The 20,215-nt window shown below is 39.4% G+C and overlaps 3 protein-coding genes across 14 annotated transcripts in view; 2 read left to right on the top strand and 1 right to left on the bottom strand.

The window, feature by feature from the left end:
- pald1a (phosphatase domain containing paladin 1a) overlaps positions 1 to 9,527 on the bottom strand; it is a 60,886-nt gene extending 51,359 nt beyond the window's left edge. The window contains exons 1-3 of one of the 11 annotated variants that reach the window (XM_044178074.1): positions 9,334 to 9,527; positions 5,542 to 5,587; positions 3,867 to 3,945 (exon numbers count right to left, since the gene is read on the bottom strand). Coding sequence is in view for 3 of the 11 variants with exons in the window: in XM_044178082.1 (XP_044034017.1) it covers positions 1,198 to 1,256 (59 nt within the window). In the remaining 8 variants the exon portion in view is untranslated. Of the gene's footprint in view, positions 1 to 1,197; positions 1,385 to 3,051; positions 3,077 to 3,866; positions 3,946 to 5,541; positions 5,588 to 5,834; positions 5,955 to 9,333 lie in introns of those variants that run through there. The other 10 variants (XM_044178073.1, XM_044178078.1, XM_044178076.1 and 7 more) reach the window with 10 other exon arrangements.
- Positions 9,528 to 10,503: 976 nt separating this feature from the next.
- Positions 10,504 to 14,713, top strand: ndr2 (nodal-related 2). Its single transcript, XM_044178070.1, has 3 exons — positions 10,504 to 10,805; positions 12,589 to 13,370; positions 14,108 to 14,713. Exons 1-3 carry the CDS (start codon positions 10,541 to 10,543, stop codon positions 14,258 to 14,260), a joined length of 1,200 nt encoding a protein of 399 aa, XP_044034005.1. The 5' UTR covers positions 10,504 to 10,540; the 3' UTR covers positions 14,261 to 14,713.
- Positions 14,714 to 15,344: 631 nt separating this feature from the next.
- lrrc20 (leucine rich repeat containing 20) lies at positions 15,345 to 18,702 on the top strand. 2 transcript variants are annotated; one of them, XM_044178069.1, is made up of 5 exons: positions 15,345 to 15,381; positions 17,227 to 17,315; positions 17,582 to 17,731; positions 17,897 to 18,064; positions 18,176 to 18,702. In XM_044178069.1, exons 2-5 carry the CDS (start codon positions 17,246 to 17,248, stop codon positions 18,310 to 18,312), a joined length of 525 nt encoding a protein of 174 aa, XP_044034004.1. In that variant the 5' UTR covers positions 15,345 to 15,381; positions 17,227 to 17,245; the 3' UTR covers positions 18,313 to 18,702. The 2 variants fall into 2 exon arrangements, with proteins under 2 accessions (XP_044034004.1, XP_044034003.1); XM_044178068.1 differs by lacking the exon at positions 15,345 to 15,381 and adding an exon at positions 15,725 to 15,997.
- Positions 18,703 to 20,215: the final 1,513 nt, after the last annotated feature.

The following is a 20,215-nucleotide window of genomic DNA, read 5'->3' as shown; positions in this document are numbered from 1 at the left end:
ACATGAAAAAAAAACAGGACAGATTGAACCTGTTTGATATCTGACAAAGAGTCAGTTTAGGCTATGTGATAAATCATGTCATAAATGTTACTCATGTCACAGGAGCAGTTTTGTGAGTCTTTTGAGAGAGACAGAACATGCAGAGATTTAGCCAGTGGCTCATGAAATCCCCCTTTTAGGTTTAGTCAGCACTCAAATTACAGTAATCATTAATTTCATATCTCTACAATTTAATCATGGTGCCACGGGATTAGAGTCGATTGTGACAGTATTTATATTTTAATCATACAACTTGATACGGAGCACTCAGACCCCCACGCAAGACAGTCACAGGTTTCAAGCAACCCTCCTCCCCTCTGAATAAACAGTGAGCTTTGCAGGGAGCTCTGCAGATAAACAAATGAGTCTTCCGACAAGCTAGCAGTCAGAAATAACACTGCTCCTCAACATCACCTATAGTGTGTAGCTAGTCAGGAAACCTACAGCACCAGAGCACACAAACAGAGAAAGACACAAATCCCACATAAAACCTTAAACAATACACATAAAAGCACAGTATGTCACCCAACACTAACTCACAGATACACATACTGTAACACTGGAAAGTGTAGACCAAAAGCATAGAATCAATCCAACATCAAAATCTACTTGATGTGACACAGCTGAGGAGAATGGCTAAGGCTGACTCTTGCCACCTGAGCTCAAAGCACCTCTGTGTGATCTGCAGCTCTGAATAGAGTGGACTCTCATTGTGCAGAGAGAAGTGCCGGGTGAGTCACCGCTACTCTCTTTTTTGCGTCTGGAACTGAGTGGGCAGGTCAACCTTTTACTCTTATTCTCTCCTCAAGCACAACAGGGAAGATAACAACATATTTATTTGCTTGTTACTTTGTCTGCTGGCATGGTTAAGACATACAGATACAAAGTCTAAAATGTTTTTACAGCTTGACTTGAATAATTATACGATTTTAGCAAATATGCTAGTATGAAATAACTGCAGAGTAAAAAGACTGAGGAGTAAAAAGAGGCAGAATCTGTACCCAAGTTTTCAAGAATTCTGTGCTCCAGCTGCCCAAATCTATTTGAGTCTTCACCGCATACCAAAAGCATCTCTGTTGCCATAATTTTGTGACTACCACAAGAAAAACAACAAAAACCCTCCACACTGCAACAATCTGCCAAAACTTGACATCTTACGTGTGAGATGAGCGATATGTACTGCGAGATCCTTTTCTTTGCTGCTTGTTTTCCGCCATGGTCCAAAAGGAGTGTGAGAACGTGGTATCCAAAAAGAAATCTTCCTCTTTTGGATCCCCTCACCCACCCCCAGTCGGTGGGAAACACCCCTCGTGGGAGCTCAAAGTGCCCAGCTGCTTGGCATTTGGCAAAAACTTCAGGAGTTCGAGCTTTCAGACAGCGTCCTATCTCCTGTCTGATGTTGGGGAGTAGATTCATGCAAGAGACTCAGGTCTCTACGGAGGGTACCGGGGGAAGTAATGGTACATCTGGCAGCCAGATGGCTGAAGTTCAGCTCCCTTTCACAGGGACAGGCTGTGCACAAAGACGACACAGTTGACTCTTGCATTGTACAGCGAGCAGTACAAAAGTAACACACAGGAATGATAACTCAATTAATTGATCAAATTTATCCACGTCACTTATCAAGCAAAAATGCCAAACATTTGCTGGTTACAGCTTCTCAAATGAGAGGATATACTACTTTTCTGTGTTTTATAAAATTTAATATTTTGGGTTTTGGACTGTTGGTCATTCAAAAAAAATGCAATATGAAGACGTTACCTTGAGCTCTGGGAACTTGTGATGTTCAATTTTCACTATTTTTGGTATTTAATAGACTAAACAAAACATCATTGTCATTTTGTTTCTCCATATCGTAATTTTACTATTGTTATTACTAGTCAAGTTTCCATCCATATTTAGCACAAATTTTAATTGAATTTCCAGAAAATCAGCAAAAGAAAATGCGGATTAATGCACGTTTCAATCCACTACTGCTATTCCAATAATGGGAGTTGGGCGCATCAAGATAACAGATTGGTGCCGCAAATTCTCCAGACAGGTTCCATTAAAACATTGCAGAAAAAGAGGGCACAACAAGATGATGTAACTAAAAAGAATGCCAGTCAAACCTTAAATGAACAAAAAACGTTCTCCTTAATACATCCATGACGAAAACAATGTGGAAAACATGATGGAGATAGGGCATTCATTTTTGTTTCATGTATTAATTTGATGCAGGTTACTGTCTCCTAATTATTCCACACATTTTCCATCTCTCCAGTGGAGCAGGAGCTTCTGTGGATTTATCGATACACCAACTATTTTAAATTTCCGGCTTTTCCACTTGTTCGTTCTACTCGGTGTTATGTGCAAATTAAAAATGCTCATAAAAACAGGTGGATGGAAAAGCACTAACTGCCTACACACGACCTCTATGGCATGTAGGCCTATGTCTGTTCTGGAAGAGGAATTCCTCCTCTGTTGCTCTTCCGAAGGTTTCTTTCTTTTTACCCCATTAAAATGGTATTTTTGGGGAGTTTTTCCTTATCCAAACCAAAAGTCTAACTATAGAGGGTGTTGTATGCTGTACAGATTGTAAAGCCCTTTGAAGCAAATTTGCTTACAGAGCTTACAGTCTGTGCATTCCTTTACAGTAAAGAGCATTTACCTAGCAAACCCTTTCAATCTCTGTCACTTTAAGGACATTTAATAAGTAGGTTTCCTCTACCCACCACCACAGTCATGCATGATAATATGCATGTTCCTATGTGGCTCAGTCGAAGGCTATAAAACATTCTTGACAACAAATTCTCCCATTATCCTCATCCACACAAGAACTTCCTATATCTTATTCCATGTGGTGTTGTTATTTGTAAAATGTCTGAGTGTTAAATGAGGCTCACTGGCACTTCCTATCAGAAGCTTCAGTTTTACAGGCCTCCAAAAGGAAATGTGACATTATTAATGCTGCAGCACATACAGTAGCTTGCTCACTGAAACTGGTACATCGAAAACCCTCCTCTGTCTTACCTTACAGCCTGTCACATCTGCTGCGAGACTATGGCGCACGCACACTTTGATACGGAAGTTCCTGCCACACACAAGCTAAGCTTGTCAGCCACACTGATTTCAGCACAGGCAGGCCTGGTCTAGCAGGCGGGCAGCTGGGGCGGAGGCCTGAGTAGAAATAGCACTCAGTCGTAAACATCCTCCTGGAGATCCAATCAAGGCAACTCATCAGAGAGGCTGTTTATCCCACATGTCAACCAGAGTAGTGTCGAACTGCTCATGAGGCCAATAAAACGACAAGACAAACTCGGATTTCCTCTGACAACATGGAACAACAAAGAAACAAGATGATCTGGAGTTCACCTTTGTGTGTTTCTCTATAGCACTGCCAGACAGGTCGTGGACAGCTGGTTTAAGTTAGGTAAAAGCACTAATATTTAAATTCATTAATTGCACAGTAAGAATAAGACCATGGAAACTGGAACCTCCTGCCAGCCTACCAGCATTGCCCCATTCAGGGCTGCCACATTTAAATTCAGCCGGTGTCCCAACTTTGCTGTAGCAACGTCTTCAGACAAAAGGGTCTGAGTGCAGACAGGAAGGAGCGTGCAGCTGCAGGATGCATCTGTTGGTGGCCGCCAAGGAAGGATGCAGAGCACTCTTCATTCACAAAAGATGCAGGGGCTCAAGAATGATGGGTATCACTTTGTAACGCTTAGGCGATCTTTTAACACAACTTCCCATCAAGATGGAGAAGAGAGCTGTAAGCGTGGCAGCAAGAACCACAAAAAAAGTCAAAATTCAATGCAACTTGCTTACTTGGCAACATTGCTCACCTTATTCAAGGATTCTGGGCATTTCTGGTCTCCAAGGAGGCCACTCGTTCAGTCTGCCAATGTTAAGTCTGAAAGCCTGCTGGCGGCACAAAACCACAAAAACGACAGAATTATATGATATGATTACAATTACATAAGCTTGTGTTGTATGATGTAGTCAGGGTTTCAGCTCTAAAGCAGCACCACATTTATCGATATCGGTTTTGTCTGTTTTGAGTGCGTACAACTAGATATGCAGGAATGTGCAAAAGACTGTTCGGCTAGCTCAAAAAACCTACTTTAATGTATGGCAATTAACGGTTTGATGTAATCCAATCCAAGTCTTATTTAAAACAATTACACAATGTCCCACAGTCTCTCACTCATCACAGGATACTAGACCACCAAACCATTCTATACAACCCAGTCACACACCCCCAGGCAAAGGAAGTGTAAGCACACCTTGGCAGGAAATGCTTAGTTGTACTCTCTGAAACTTCCTCCCTGCAGCTGTACACATATTTCACCAATGGGGTTAAGGGTTACATACAGGCGTGATTCCACAGGACATTGCTAGTTCCTGAGCTAAATATCAGTGCTGTGCGGAAATTAGCTCAGTGCTTCCTCTGCAGAAAGTCTTTTTTGTTTTCCCTAAACTGTTCCAAAGACCTCATTGTGAGTTTGTCAACTTACAGCTCTGATGTTCGCTTTTGTCCAAAATAAATCGCAGCCTGTTCAACAGCCTGTTAAAAAAGCAACTGTGGCGAAAAGGAAGCCATACAACGCATTGTTCAAAGATTTCCAAATCTACAAACTGTGCACAAACTTACTGGAAAACACTTCTTTCCAGTTAAAGCAGCAAATCTACTCATAGGACTCCATGAGTGAGACAAAAACAAACTATGCTACTGCAGTGAATGACATAAATCATATGAATAAACTTTAGCCTTCTACATTCTTGCTTTTATCACAGCTTGACACTGAGCTGCTAAAAAAGGGTTTGAAAATCTATTTTTAAAACCCTGCCTGTAATTTATTTCATTTTAAGATGACAATTTTATCCCCCTATGATTTCAAAGCTGCAGTAATGTGGCTTTCATTTTTTCTAAACCTCAACGTCTGACCACAATTTTCTGTCAGCACCACCAGGCCAACTGACAGCATTTTTATTTGTCAAAGCCTTGGAGAACCTCTCCAACGGACAGATCTTACACCAATTTGTTAACACGTTTCGCCTGCCACTCAAACTGAAGCGGTAAACTTGTGTATGTGCAAATTCATCCTGACTTAGCAGCTGCATTTTCTAAGTTGGCATGGGAAGCCTGCACCCTGTCAAATAGGCGCTGATTCTCTGGTAAAGGAATGAGAGCTGATAAACACTTCAGAGGAGAGACTAGGCATCACATGCCAAGAAAAATAGTTATGTGACTATCAAACATGAATCTCTCTCTGCAAAAGGGAAAGTTAGTAGCTTTTATATTCTACGATAGATTGAGATAAATTATCTTAATCTATTTTAAGTCTTAAATTTCAGTCACAAGGCTGAGATGAAAATCAAGCTGGGCATCTGAAGTGATATTTACACATACAACGTACATTTCCTTTTAAGACATACTGATGACATGTCTAGTGACCACAAGCCTGCAGCAGGACTCAAGCATCATAAAACAGAGAGCGTAAAGTATCACAACTCTACCTGACATTCAGCTGAGCAGTCCACCATCCGAGAGGTGCTCGAGTCTCTGAGGAACACAATGAAAAAACAGAAAATTGTGGGTTAAAAATAACCAAAATGACAGCTCTCCGGCAGGCAACGCTCTCAGTCAGAGATCTTCACTGGCATCTCTCTCTCTCTCTCTCTCTCTCTCTCTCTCTCTCTCTCTCTCTCTCTCTCTCTCTCTCTCTCTCTCTCTCTCTCTCTCTCTCTCTCTCTCTGTGAGGCAATCCGTCTCTTCCTACTGATCACACTACGGCAGGCGGCGGTCTCACATCATTAAGGCGTCCTTATAAAGCAAGTCAATGAACGCGTCCTTCAGTGAGGACAGATCCCAGACAGGCACTCTGCATGAGAAGGCGGGAGGGGGGATACACAGCTCTGTGAGGTTTAGATGTGTGACGGCATGCTCCTGTATTGGTGTTCTGTTACTTTTTTGTATGCATCCCCTGTGCAAGGCTGCTCACGCACGCAGGGATTTGTGTGTGTGTGTGTGTGTGTGCGTGCAATTGTGTGCGTGTGTGTGTGGAGATGTGTAAAGAGGATGTGGAGGCGGACCCAGAGAGGCTTACTCATCATCCAGTTCACTATCCAATCACTACCGGAGCTCCTGGCAGCACAATGCCTCCCACAGATGGCAGACCTTTTAACAACTGTCTCAAACACATAAATTAAACCTTCATTTTAACTTACTACAATCAGCCGTTAACCCGCACTGACATGATGTAATGTAGACCTGCCAGGAGGCTGACAATCACCAACAACTGCACACAGATGACATCACGTAAGCCTAATTCACTATGATGCGCTAATTACTCCATTCATTAGCGGTTAACACGTGCCATGTTGAAGGCAAACAGGCTTACAGCTGGGCAAATACTTAGATTTAAGCTTGAGGTTCAGCTGCAAAGGGCTGTGTGCTCTACCTCTTGTAACCCTGAGGTCAGACCAACTCATCATGCACTGAGTGTCCTATTTCATCCTGTGGGCTGTATAAAGCAAGAACAAAGCCAACAGTGTCCAGTGATATAATAACCATGCAGGCACAAACTGACAAATTAAAATCCCTAATTCTGCTAAACATACACATAACTGACAACAACTATGACTCCAAAACACAGAACAACATCAAGTGTATCCTCTGAGTGGCTGCCTGAGAGAACATCTTCTTACAGAAGTATGTGTATTCAACAGTCTTTCACAAAAAAGTGTCCAAATTAAGCTTATTTGTAAAAGTGGTGAGTGGTTTTTGAGATATGGATGTAAAATCTACTGCTGCCACACCTGTTCCTTCCTTCCTGCAGCAACGCAGGTCAAAACTCTGATGTTCTTGCAACACGATGAATGTGAAACAAAATCCTCCCATGGCGCGAAAAAAAACCTCAGAACATGAACGAATCAATCCAGTGAGTGAGCAGTCATAAACATGATTTTGTTTCCTGGGGGTATTTTTGTAAGATTAAAACCAAATATCAAGAAACAATAAGTTGTCTAGTAGATGCCACTAAAAGATACAGAATTTAAATTAAATAAAAGAGCCAAAAAAAAGCTGCAAAATGACACATCTAGTTACTATGACAGGTTCAAACCCTTCATTTCCTTCCATTTTGTATTAGACTGCGATAAAGCAGAGCAAAATTTGGAGTAAGCGGATATTCTGTGACAGATAAAGAAACATTTTGTCTCTGCTAAATGTCCACAATGGAAAAAGGACCATACGGCTAATGTCACCTGTCCTGTCCAAATCCTTTCTTAGGTCTGGTGTCTGTCTTACCCCCAAAAATCCAATTTGCTAAAAGCCTTGTAACAGCAACAGGAAAGGAAGAGATAGTGAAGGAAAATTTTTCACCTGAGCCAAAGTTCAGCTCCTAGGAGCGGTATGAGCATGATAGTAAAATGACAATTATTTGGATACAATATTAACCTTTTCAAATAAAAATACTGTCAAGTTATAAATATATCACCAACACTATGCTCCTGGAAAGATGAAATGGCAATCAATATTATTAAATATTCATTTGACTCCAGCGATTAAATATGACACCTTGTGGTAAAAATTATCCATTGCACTCAGCCGTGTACCCAAGATTTCTAGTCTTTGGGACACAGATGTTCATAATCTTATGACAGCTATATCAACTCCAAACAGGTGTTTATACAGTAACTTGGCACAACTTAATAGATTTTTAAAGGCTGTGAAATTGGATCAAAACTTTAAAACCTTTTATGGGACTCAAACGAATAGAGAAAATCAACTATTTCTCATATCTGCTGAAGCAACCCTGAGTTTTAGGGGGTTAGCTAACCCCCAAACCAAACTGGACCTCTGTTTTGAGTTAATCAGTTCCCAGCTAATATCCCTACTACCCATAAATAGTTTATATTAAAGCTATGACAACATCTCACAACAGAAAATTAGCAACTTTTCAAGTTAATCCTGGGAGGATTAAAGTTTCTGTTCTATTCCTCTTATCAAGATAAACCAAGAATAAACAGCTCAATCATGTATGATGCAGGTGTCCATTCATCGAGGAGTTTCATGCATTCGCTCTTGATTAATTGTGATGTTCGCGGTTTGATCTGCGCTCTCGGTTGTCAAGAGCCAGTTTCTGTCTTCCCCCAGGATGTGAGGTAAAGTGATATGAAGGCAGAAGACTGATCCCAGCTGCATGGGCTAAATCAAACAAAGGCCGGCACTGCAATACATCAAAGGGCATCATGTGCTTTGTCTTACTGCGCTATAGAGTTTTCATACTTTTACATTGCACCTAATGGGAAGAATGAACATGTCTTGGTGCATTTCATGAATGTTGATCATGTCTATGGACATTTCAGACTATGAAAAAAATATTTTGTACTGACAGAATATATTCAGTGATATATGTTAATGATTCAAAATGCACAAAAATGTATTTGCATTCAAAAAATATTCATAAAAGCCCTTTTTCTGCCCATGGGCTGATGACAATATATCATATGTTGGCTATAACATAGTATATTTGAGCATGTAGGTTCATTGTAACAAAATAAGTTCAAAGGTCCACTTACTAGCTTTTCAAAGCTTTTAACTGCATCTCTGAGTCTTCTTCAGTGAAGAAGCTAGTAAATGGAGCTTAAATAATTGTTTGCTCAATATGGCTATCTCTTACAGTATATAAAAAAATACTTTGAACCAAGTAAATTGCTTTCATAAGTTGGTTCAAATGTTCCAAAAGTGTTCAAAGTGTGACTTTGATAATGTAGTACACACAACCCAAACATTTTATTATAGTTTTCACAACTTTTCAGGCAGGCAAGTGTTTTATAGCATACATTCACTATAGGTTGTACCACACAGTAAATGAGAAAATGTTGTGTGTATGTGAAAGAAAATAAAAGCCTAAATTGACATTTATCTGAAAATGTCTTTGTCTATATGTGTTTGCCTGATAATGAGCACCAACTGCAAGTCATAGTTTACCCAACTTTTTATTATTCCTCCCTGCCTGTGTGAGCAAATCATTGGCCAGACGCAGAGCACAATACAGTGCAGGCATGAGGAGCGGGGGTGCCAAGCACATGTATGCCCCATCAACCACACAAACACTTGCATCGTGAAAATACCCTTCACTGTTCAAGTCTTGTCAAAGAGCTCAGCTGCAAATATTTATAATGTATAATTTATAAAGGTATTCAGAAGCCGTTTAGGGTCTTAGCATCCAAAACGGCATGAATGTTCACTTTTAGGCTGCCGTGGCTCGTGCAACAAGAGCCGTAAACTTTAAAGCTACTCACCATTTCAGCTCACGGTAGGTGAAAAAGGCGTCTGGCCCTTAAGAAACCGTGTTTTCCGAGCTCGGTTTGTCCGGGGTGGAGGATGTAGCCGAGGTGCACCGCTTTCTCTTTATACCACTGGAAAAAAACATCCATTGATTTTTTTTGCCCTTTCTCGGGAAATTTACGAGGAAAAGACGGACAGCGCATGCGCAGTCTGTGGTCCTCCTCGGACTCTGTTCGTCTCTCTAACTACAATTATTCACATCCAAACCTTAACTACAATATAAATTGCTGAGCGTTTTGACTTTGTGGCGTGAGCTGATATGTTTTATGTTATTATGCAAATATCAATGATCCTCCACTTAAAACTTAGGAACAGGAAAATTTAGGATTATTAGTATTATAGGAATAATAATATGAAAATTCAATACACCATTAAAAGTATGGCAATATTGCCCATATATAAGCTATAAAGCCCTATATGAACAGTGTATGATAATCATAAGTTAAAATATGATAAAGAAAGATAAGGCAGCTGTTTCCTGTTTAATTCTACCCCCGCTGTACCTGATGGTGTGTCTGAGGTCAATATTAAGTTTTCATATACCTTATCTTATTTTGTGGTGCGCTTTTTTTAATCTCCATTTTTTTTAATCTTTTATCTTAATATCCTTGTGTGAAGCCCTATATGCACATACAGCTATACTACAGATGTTTAAAGTTGAAGATAAACTGCACACAAGGCCATACTGTGCTATAAATGTTATTTATAATACTGATAATACTGACTATTGAGGGATGTTTTCACAACAATGTCTTGTGTCAACAATGTGCTTTATGTTAATGTTTGTAATGTTTCATTAGTCTGTGTTTTATAAGCACAGGAGCCCAATCGTTCTCCCCATAGTCCATTTCAGACGGTATTACATTTCACTGTGGGAAAGCCTAACAATTAGTGTAAGCCAAATAGCTTGGGATGGGGAATCAGAAGCCCAAAGAACATGGCGCAAACAAAAAGTTGCACTCCTTGTAAACACGCACCCAGGCGCCTCATTACCAACTGAATGGATGATGAGCTGTCAGGTAACAAGTCTTGAGGACGCATGTCAATTTCCTTTAATGTTCTCAGCTACTTGTTAAACATGAAAGGGGGTGGGTGAGAGTAGGCTATATAAGACACCCTTAATCTCCGTGTAGAGGAACTTGTCATTAACCGGCCCAAAACATGCGCGCATTGGGACCTCTGGCTGTTGCACTGCACGCATCTCTGCTCGTGCTGCTGGCTCAGGGGATTCAAAAAAGCAGAGATGGAGTTTATATGAGGTCGCTGCAGCGTTTTTCCGTGATGGACCGATCAACCGGGTACCACCTGCCAACCTACATGATGCATCTCTATAGGAATTTCAAGTCAAACTTCTCCAGGCCTATGGATACTATGGAGCAAGATGCCGCAAAGCAAGCAGACACCGTGAAGAGTGTGGTGGCTAAAAGTAAGATTTGGTTGTTTATTTTCCAAAAGTGCAGCTATTAGACTATGTGGGTCATTAATGAGCAGGGAAAACAAGATGATGGAGAAATGTATAAACCACGGGGAGAAATGAAGGTTTTGTAGCTACGGTCAAAGTCAGATCTCTCCTCTACCGTTTAAAGCTCTCTCTGAAATGTTAGGGTATTTTGTGTGTGTGTGTGTGTGTGTGTGTTGTCCTGTCAAAGCTGCGTCCCAGACGACCTCAGAGGGTTTCAATCCACATCCCGCTCAGGGGGTTAATAACCATGCAGGGATCAGCGTGTGAAAAGGCCGGTTTTCTGTCTAATTCTCAAAGCAAACCTCTTTTTTCTTAAATAAGTGATGTTGATTAGATATCTCGCCAGACATCCCCCTATACAAATCTCTTGTTAAGTCAAATCAACAACTTCCCTTAGTTCTTTTTCACACTTGGCTTGATTAGATTAGAGCTCGGGACTTAATGGCACAAGCAGCCAACAGAGGACAGCCCTCCCTGCTGCTGAATCCAATTCCACATCGCTGCTAGGTGTTAGAGTTATTACCTATTTGTTTGACTGAGGATATGCAGAAGCCAGGAGAGGCAGAGATGTGTTAAATGATTGGTTTCGGCTCGGTGTTTGGTTTGAGTGGATTAATAGCGAGGATGGTTTGCACTTTTGATCAACAGTCTAGCTAAATAGGCCAATGCACTGGACAATAAACACGTTTCATTTTTCAAATGCTTTAATCCTTTAGATTAATTTGAACCATTCCTGTTCATTGAATCACAATGACGCCAATTACATTTGTGGGCGCAGCACATGTTATACCACAGTGCACAATGATATTTTTTCAAGAAGCCTTACGTGCAGCTTTGATTTGCTGAACTCTCCATCAGAATAAGCATTAATCATGAGGTCATAGTAGAAGTTATCAAAGGGAATTATATTTTGCATTTATTATTCTCCCTACACCTCACTTTGCAAAACAAAAGAGGTGTTTGGTCCTACAAATAACATAATCATAATTATTACAGACATATTAATGTGATGACACCGTGCAGACTCATTACTTTTAAGGTTTTACATGATAATAAAAACAGATATATTGTAGGCATGCACAATAATTGACAATTTGCTGATGTGTTGACTGAAATTTACATAGATCCATTTCAGTTATTACAGTGCACAAATACATATATGTTGAAACAAATATTTTTATTTCACTGTATTGTGATAATGTACATTTTTTATTTAATTGAGAAACTGAAAAAACAGATGTGAATGTCTGTTTTTTTGCAAAATGCAGTGAATTAAATAACATTACAACATCACATTAATGCAAAAATCCTGTAAATCAAAATTGCCCACAATGGCCTAATACAACCAGGGATATTAAAAATAATTAACAATATAAATAAATCTCTAGTGGCTGACAAGTTTGTATTGTTTCACAATATATACTGCCATATCGCCCAATCCCACCACCATGTGTCTGTTTTCCACAAGTGTAGTTTATCGCACAGATGGCCTCAATTTAAATATAACATTAAACATTCATTTTGGTAACATTGTCATAAGATAACATGTTGGTTCTTACATTTTCTTTCTACAACTAGTGGGTTTTGCTTCCTCTGGAAAGCTCATTGGCACATTCATTTGTATGTTGTCATATCGGTGTGACATACTACTCATGACTTTGACATTTATCTGGATTTTGAACATGATAAGCTGTCTGATAAAGTGAGCACCCCAGTGATGCTAATCTTTCTCTTTTCACCACATTAGGTTTGACGTACAGACAGAGGCGCTGGATTGCGACCTTTGACCTCCATGCCCTGCTGGCTGACAAACAGATCCAGGCAGCAGAGCTGAGAATCAAGCTTCCTCGGACACCGAGTGCTTCCAACATCACTGTGGAGGTCTATCACCAGCACGGCCAGGCGTGCCATACGCACAAGAGCTGCCAGGAACAGCAGCTGGTGGGGCTGCTCACTGAATCATCACCGGTCACTTCATCACAGAGCTGGAAAGTGTTCAACATGACAAGTCCTCTCTTGAACTGGCTCAGACAAAAATCTTCAGTGAGAATTCAACACAGAGTGTCAAGAAGAACGAAAGTGTTAAAGACAAAGAGTGGCCTGTCGCTTCCTGATCAGCCTGTCTATGTAGCGAGCCAGAGGAGAGAGCAGGACGTGAGCGACCAGGCCTTGTTGGTCGTCTTCTCACACACAGGCTCTGATGAAAACTCAAAGGCCAAAGCGAGCTTACTCCATACAGCTGAACAATCCAAGTTCTTGTCCCCTGCTGAAATCAAAAAGGCCCACTGGCCAAAGAGGCGCAGGAGCAAACGGGGCCAGAGAGAACAAACAGTGAGAACCCTGCAGGCGTCCAAAAGAGGGAGTGAAAAATCTCTCTGTCGCAGAGTTGACCTGCATGTAGACTTTAACCAAATTGGCTGGGGGTCCTGGATCATCTTTCCTAAAAGATATAATGCCTACCGCTGCGAGGGTTCCTGCCCTGGTCCCCTGGGAGAAGACTTAAATCCAACAAATCATGCTTACATGCAGGTGAGTGGTGCAGATTATCTATCTATGCATCCATTTCTCTATCTATTTGTATTTTGAATTAAGTATATATCAGATGATGTCCTTTTTCTATTAGTTGTTAAAAAATATATATACTTTAGCACTTATGAATGGTGTTATTGTGAATGTAACTGACATGACACGAATGCAGCATAATGCTTGAGACTATAGGAGGAAACGTTCAAAGAAAGATATAGCCTACAGCTATAAAACCAACGCTATTGTACGAGTTAAAAAAAAGATTACAGCTTCAACTATTAGTCGTTTACTGTAATCGATTAGTTAACTCGCAGAAAATTAACTAGCAAGTATTTTGATCATCAATTAATAAGTCATTATTATAATACAATTTTGTCATTTTTCAAGCAAAAATGCTAACATTCTCTGGTTGCAGCTTCTCACATGCGAGGGTTTGATGCTTTTCTTTGTCATATCTGATAGTAAACTGAATATCTTTTGACTGTTTTGACTGTTGATCAAATAAACCAACCAATATGAATTCATCACCTTGGGCTATGGGAAATTATAACAGATGTTTTATACATATATTTTATAGACAAAACGATTAATCAAAACAAAAATAATCAGCAGACAATGGAAATAATGGTTAGTTGCAGCCCTATAAAAGAGAAAGAGAAAAATCTTTATTTACAGAAATGTAGTATTTTGAGACTGGAATTATCTGTCTAAATCCTCTGTTTTGTTTCTTCCTTTTCCAGAGTTTACTGAAACATTACCACCCTGACAGAGTGGCATCACCCTGCTGTGCCCCAACCAAAATGAGCCCATTAAGCATGCTGTACTATGAGAACGGAGAAATGCTCCTTCGACATCACGAAGACATGATTGTGGATGAATGTGGCTGCCAGTGACAGCTACAACCATGACCTGTGTTGCTGAGTTGTGTAACAGCACAAAAATGCTGTGCAGAAGCAACCACTTTCTGAAAAACAAAAGAAAACACTTAGCCAGAAGGAAAAAGCTCTTTGTTATTTGTCACTGTGCACTGTAAGATTGTTGCTGATCTATGTGCAGAGATGGGATTTTAATTAGTCATGTGAGCTCTGGTTTGTAAGGAGAACATTGTTATTTTAAGATGTGCTGAAATACAAACTCAACAACAGCATCCAGCATTCCAGCTGCATGTAGTTGACACAATCTAATGTACAACTTTATTCCCCTTATCAATTTCATCAATGTAAACATGAAATGGCAATGTTGTTGAATATTCCAGCACTGTTTTTATTGTACACTACCATTTGTGTAACTGTAAATTAATGTATATTTATTGTATATATTAAAAAAATTGTATTTATGTACATTTAGCACATGAGAATTTTGTAATCTTTTATAAGTTATAGGCTACTGCACTTTGTTTGGTGAGTGAGTATAGAGTAAATATATAAAGTATAAAGTTATTTAATTGTTAGTATACTTTATACAACTTCACCTGTTTAATTACAATAGTACCTTTACATAGTAAAGGTTATTGTCAGCACTGGGGCTGGGTATCAAACCTTAACCTACTTTGTTGGGTATCAAAATATGTCCGTAACATCAAAACTGTCAAGTAAGTGTGAGATTCATAATCTTGTTCACTTATCATTTGATCAAATATTCTTGATCTTTCTCAGAGCTGCCTGTTTTTTTTATAACAGCATAAACCAATTTTGCTGTTATAAAAAACAATATAAATACAAAATATACCAAACCAAAACAGGTGGACTTTTCTAGTTTTAGAGCGTTTCAGTCATCCACGGTGAGTCATGGCCAAATTCCCCTTCAAAATCAAAATACAGCATTGGGATATCCAGCAAATACTGTAAAGTGGCAGATAGTTGTAACAATGGTAAACTAAGTTCTATTCTTCTGAAGCCAGAGAGCTCATTGTATTCAAATCCTTTGAAAATACGCTGACTAACCAGGAATTTTCCAGAGTCACGGCCATGGCAGTGGTCAAACTGGGAATAAGTTAGTTGACCAGGACTCAGAGGTAAGGCAACATTTAACTTACTAATGTCAGTCTCAGGCAAATATGTATATAGAAAAAGTCTAAATTCTAAATATATTTAGAGATATTCAAAGTAGAGAAGAATAGCCTGAAAAAAGTATGTCCTTATGTATTCTTCATATATTTTAAAAAGCCCAGCCTCAATGCAATCCGATTTAAAAAAAAAAGAAGCAGGATTCAGATATGAAACTTCTGAATATGGTGAGAAAATTAACATGTCGTTATAGTGAAGTTATTGCTTTTTAACTCCTTAGAGTTGAGCTACCGCGTATGCAACTTGAAAGCGCAGGACTGACTCTCATGAATTGGTTGTTCAAATATTTCCTAGCCGGCTGTTTGCTAGTAGCCTAGCTTATGCGTTACTAATGCTACTAGCTGACTGTCGCTAAGCAACAACGAGTTTTACAAAGTGTGTTTAACGCTGCTACATGAGGCGCTGCTAAAGGGTCTTATGAGTAGCGCAACATTCAGGTGAACTGCCCTCTCCGGGGGCTAAAAATACACACTCACCAAATTTGACTGGGTGAGCTGCTGTAAGCTAACGTTAGCGAACTCTGGCAGCTGCCAGGCTCAGTAACAGTAGCTTCTAGTACTTTGGGTAAGTGGCTTCCTGGCGTGGTTTTAATGAAACAGTAATGAAATAATGGCTATCTTTATCTCAACAGGCTGGATTTGTATTGGTCCGATAGTGTAGGGCTGTGATAGACATAAAGCTTATTTTGTATTGATTTAAACATCACGTTACACTGGACCTTCTAGAGGACGGAAATATGTTCTTCAGAGTGCAAATGATAGTGGCATTAGCCAGCCTCACAGACAGCTGTGGAAGAAGTACTCAGATCGTCTAACTTAGGTTAACGAGTGAAAGTAGCAATACCACAGTGTAAAAATACTCTGTAACAAGTAAAAGTCCTGCATTCAAAATCTTACTTAAGTAAAAGTACAAGCATCAAAATAAATAATAATAATAATAATATATATATATATATATATATATATATATATGTATATGTATGTTATATCACTGGATTATAATCATTGATGCATTAATGTGTTCATCACTTTAAAGGGACAGTTCACCCCAAAATCAAACATAAATATTTTTCCTCTTACCTGCAGTGCTGTTTATCCATCTAGATTCTTTTGGTGTGAGTTGCCGAGTTTTGGAGATATTGGCCGTAGAGATGAGTGCATTTTTTTCAATATAGTAGGACTTTATGGCACTCGGCTTGTGGTGCTCAAAGCGCCGAAAAAATACAGTTGAAAACTCAACAGCAACGTCTGTTTCCAGAAATGATGACCCGGTTACTCAAGATAATCCACAGACCTTGTTGTGAGCAGTTTCATGTAGGAACTATCGGTAGAAAGAAAATAGTCCCTACATGAAACTGGCTTCCAAATGTAGTGGAGTAGAAGTATAAAGTAACATAAAATGGAAATATTCAAGTACAAGTACCTCAAAATTGTACTGAAGTGCAGTACTTGAATAAATGTACTTAATTACATTCCATCACTGAATACAGAGTACTGGTATGTAATCCAGAAACCATAACAACTCTTGTTGTTAATAGGATCCTATTACTCCTACTGCTTGGTAGGCAGAACCAGTGATAAATGGACATACAATACATTTTATTATGATGTGGATAATATAACCAAAGCCTAAGAACACATACAGCACTAACTTAATATTGACTCAGTGTAGCAAGTGTGTTAACTGAATGAAGTTGGATGCATTTGTAATAATATACTGTAATTATTATTTGGCCATCATACATCTCATGTAAAAAAGTATGTGTAAGTGTAATGTTGCATGACCTCCCTTAGGAACAATTACAGCAGAAAAATGGCTGAGGCAGTCGCAAAAGTGGCGCGGAGGGTTAATGCAACTGTAGAGGAGGGGAAAGATAGTTTGGGTAAGACTACCCTTCACAAATCTTTCTCTCTGTCTCTCACTTGCACTTTCTGCAGTTTCCCAGCATGTGAATGAACAGCCCTGATTCAATATTCTGGTTAATGCTATTTTAGATTCCACCAGCAGGTGGTGCCAGAGGCTTGCATTTGTTTGCTCAAATGATCATAACTTTAAATCCCAAAGCATTTGTTAATTATAGATTGTCAACATTCCCCCTGTTGTGTTAGTGCTTCATATCCACATAATCATTCTTCTTCTTCTCTGCAGACCTGTCAAACTGCAAGCTCATTTCTTTCCCAGATGGTGTGTTCAAGGTCCTGAGGAGTGTCTCAGAAAACATCCGCGTTATCACATTGGCTGACAATGAGCTGAAGGCCCTTTCCAGCAAGTTTTTTTCAACCTTCACTCAGCTGAGAGGTATTGGATACACTGCAGCTATTTGTTTCATGGACTCAGTCTTCAAGAAAAGATTGTGTTGTACGCTATGTTAACCTCGCAAATGTTGACAGAATGTCGTCATGCTGTGACGAGAGAACAGATAAGCGACCCCTCGATTTACTCGTGTCTTTAAATACCTTGCAGAATTGGACCTGCAAGGCAATGTTCTCACAAAACTGCCTGACGCCGTGGGAGAAATGGAGCATTTGACCTGCATCAATCTGGCTAATAACAGCTTCTCCATCTTCCCTGATAAGCTTACTGAAATAGCCACACTGGAGAGGATTAACCTGGAAGGAAATAGCATCACCGGTAATAATAATATATTAAAGCTTTCTGTATGTGTGGAAGAAGGGGTTGTATATTACATGGCTTGGTTTGAACGTAAGTTTACTCTCTGTCTCTTTAAACTTTGTCCCACAGAAATACCAGTGGAGAAGTTGTCTGACATGCCAGCACTGAAGTGGCTAAACGTGAAGTCAAACCCTTTGGACTCAAGCACTCAGTCTGCTCTGCAATCTGGCCACAATTTTGACATTTTGTCAACAGCAGAGTCCTAAAATATGTCACATATTACATTTACCCACCTATAGACTGCATGCTTGTGTGCCTTTAACTACTTCAGTTGGATGCCTCTTCGTGCCTGAGCGATGAGAAAACATAATACTTGAAGATAATGAACTGAAGATATCACAGTGGGTTTACAAGAGACAAGAAAACAGACGTGTAAAGACGGCGTCATCCTTGATAGAGTTTTTCAGTCCTGCTGGCGACCACACCCTGCGGCCTCTACTTTATCTCTGTATGAACTACAAAGAGCTGAAGTTTGGAGATGAAATCAATCCATCTTTATACACCATTTGACATGTTTTTGGCTCAATTGAGACAAAAGTCATAAATAATGACTTATTTATTAGTTTTGATAGTATAAAAAAATCATACACTGGAAACTGCAGTCTCGTGTCATTATTTTTCACTGGGTGACAGATTCATTGCTGAGACTATGTAAGATGAATTGTGTTAAATGGCACATAGAAGTGTGTCCTGAAGTAAGGTTCAGTTGTACTGTTTCATTTAGGACTGCAACTGACAATTTATTACATTTACACTGTGTGTATAAATGGGCCTAAAATAATGATTTAAAAGACAAGTAGGGACATATAGTCAAAACAATAGTTCACACTCAGGCTGCTGCACAGGGATCTACATCAGGCTCACCCATAACAGAGAACAAAATCCATTGGAGAGACAAGCAAAATGTTCTGAAACTATCTGGTCACCAGTTGCAAGCTGGAGGCACCACAGACTTGATTTAGTACAGATAGCATGAACACTGATAAAGTTCTTAAACCCTCCATCTGTAATAGAGGCTGCAGATGAAGTATGTTTCTCAGGCTTTTGAAGAATTCTTTAAATAGCAACACTGCTGAGTCTGGATCACCTAGGCTGATGTTTGGGCTCACTATTTTGAGCCTTTGTGGCATATCAACACAGAAGAGTGTAAAAGACTTTTTTAAATGTCTATTTTATGCAAGGGTAGCATGCCAGACTCTTAAAACCTATAAGTCATCCAAAGAAGAATGTCTTCAGGCCAAGAGAAATATTTAGCAAGGCGGCAGGCTTACAGCATCACGTGACTCCTGTGCTGGCCAGGCTGTGACCTTGAATTGTGCATCACTGTGCTTTCATTATTTATACCAGAGTTTTCATTTCACTGCTAGTGTACAGTATTTGACTCTCCCTATTGGCAGCAAACATTTTAATTATGTTTACAATGGGAGGCATTTTTCTGTAAACTAGATTTTGTGTTTTAGTCACACAAATATGGTACAATGTCCCCAAAAAATCAGCTCCTTGTTAATCATTTGTACATGATGTAATAAACACTACACTTGATGATATTTGATATAAATACACTAGATAATTTTAGAAAACATAGCATTAAAACAGGCTAATTAGTCACTAGCATGATGGTATGGTATGGTACAACAGTACCAATGTACTGTACTTGTAACGTGTTTTAATTAGCAATATAGTTCCCACACCTGAACATGATTAGCAGTACGTCAGGCCTTCCTGCAATATGGTGATTTTGTCACTCTCAAAATAACTGTACACCGACACATTGAAACTACAGCAGATGGCAGAGCATTTAGTGCACTTATATATTTCTTTCCTTAACCTAGATCTGTAATGATGCAAAAAGTAAATTAGCTTCTCTATTAGTTACCCTATATCATAAATTAAAAGTATTTCAATCAATGCAATTATAGGCCTTACTTTGACATAAACATTTTCAAACAAAAAACAATAAAACATGTAGAAAAGTGAAAGCTACCAGACACAGATTTACAAATGGTAGTTGGTTTACAGCATTATTCAGCATTTGTACCATGGCAAGTACCATACAATGTCATTCAGTAACCATCAAAATACAATGCTACCTGAAGTCACACATTTCTA

Source organism: Siniperca chuatsi, linkage group LG20 (genome assembly GCF_020085105.1).
Source record: "Siniperca chuatsi isolate FFG_IHB_CAS linkage group LG20, ASM2008510v1, whole genome shotgun sequence".
Classification (NCBI taxonomy): Eukaryota; Metazoa; Chordata; class Actinopteri; order Centrarchiformes; family Sinipercidae; genus Siniperca; species Siniperca chuatsi.
The sequence above is the reverse complement of the archived record's forward strand: the minus strand, read 5'-3'. Positions and strand labels throughout refer to the sequence as shown.

What these genes read in the sequence shown, in the direction of transcription:
- lrrc20 (XM_044178069.1), top strand. Translation starts at nt 17,246, where the DNA reads ATGGCTGAGGCAGTCGCAAAAGTGGCGCGGAGGGTTAATGCAACTGTA. An exon ending in GGAGGGGAAAGATAGTTTGG is followed by an intron (nt 17,316 to 17,581) that starts GTAAGACTACCC and finishes TCTTCTCTGCAG; the next exon opens with ACCTGTCAAACTGCAAGCTC. An exon ending in AACCTTCACTCAGCTGAGAG is followed by an intron (nt 17,732 to 17,896) that starts GTATTGGATACA and finishes AATACCTTGCAG; the next exon opens with AATTGGACCTGCAAGGCAAT.
- ndr2 (XM_044178070.1), top strand. Translation starts at nt 10,541, where the DNA reads ATGCGCGCATTGGGACCTCTGGCTGTTGCACTGCACGCATCTCTGCTC. An exon ending in GAAGAGTGTGGTGGCTAAAA is followed by an intron (nt 10,806 to 12,588) that starts GTAAGATTTGGT and finishes TCACCACATTAG; the next exon opens with GTTTGACGTACAGACAGAGG. An exon ending in CAAATCATGCTTACATGCAG is followed by an intron (nt 13,371 to 14,107) that starts GTGAGTGGTGCA and finishes TTCCTTTTCCAG; the next exon opens with AGTTTACTGAAACATTACCA.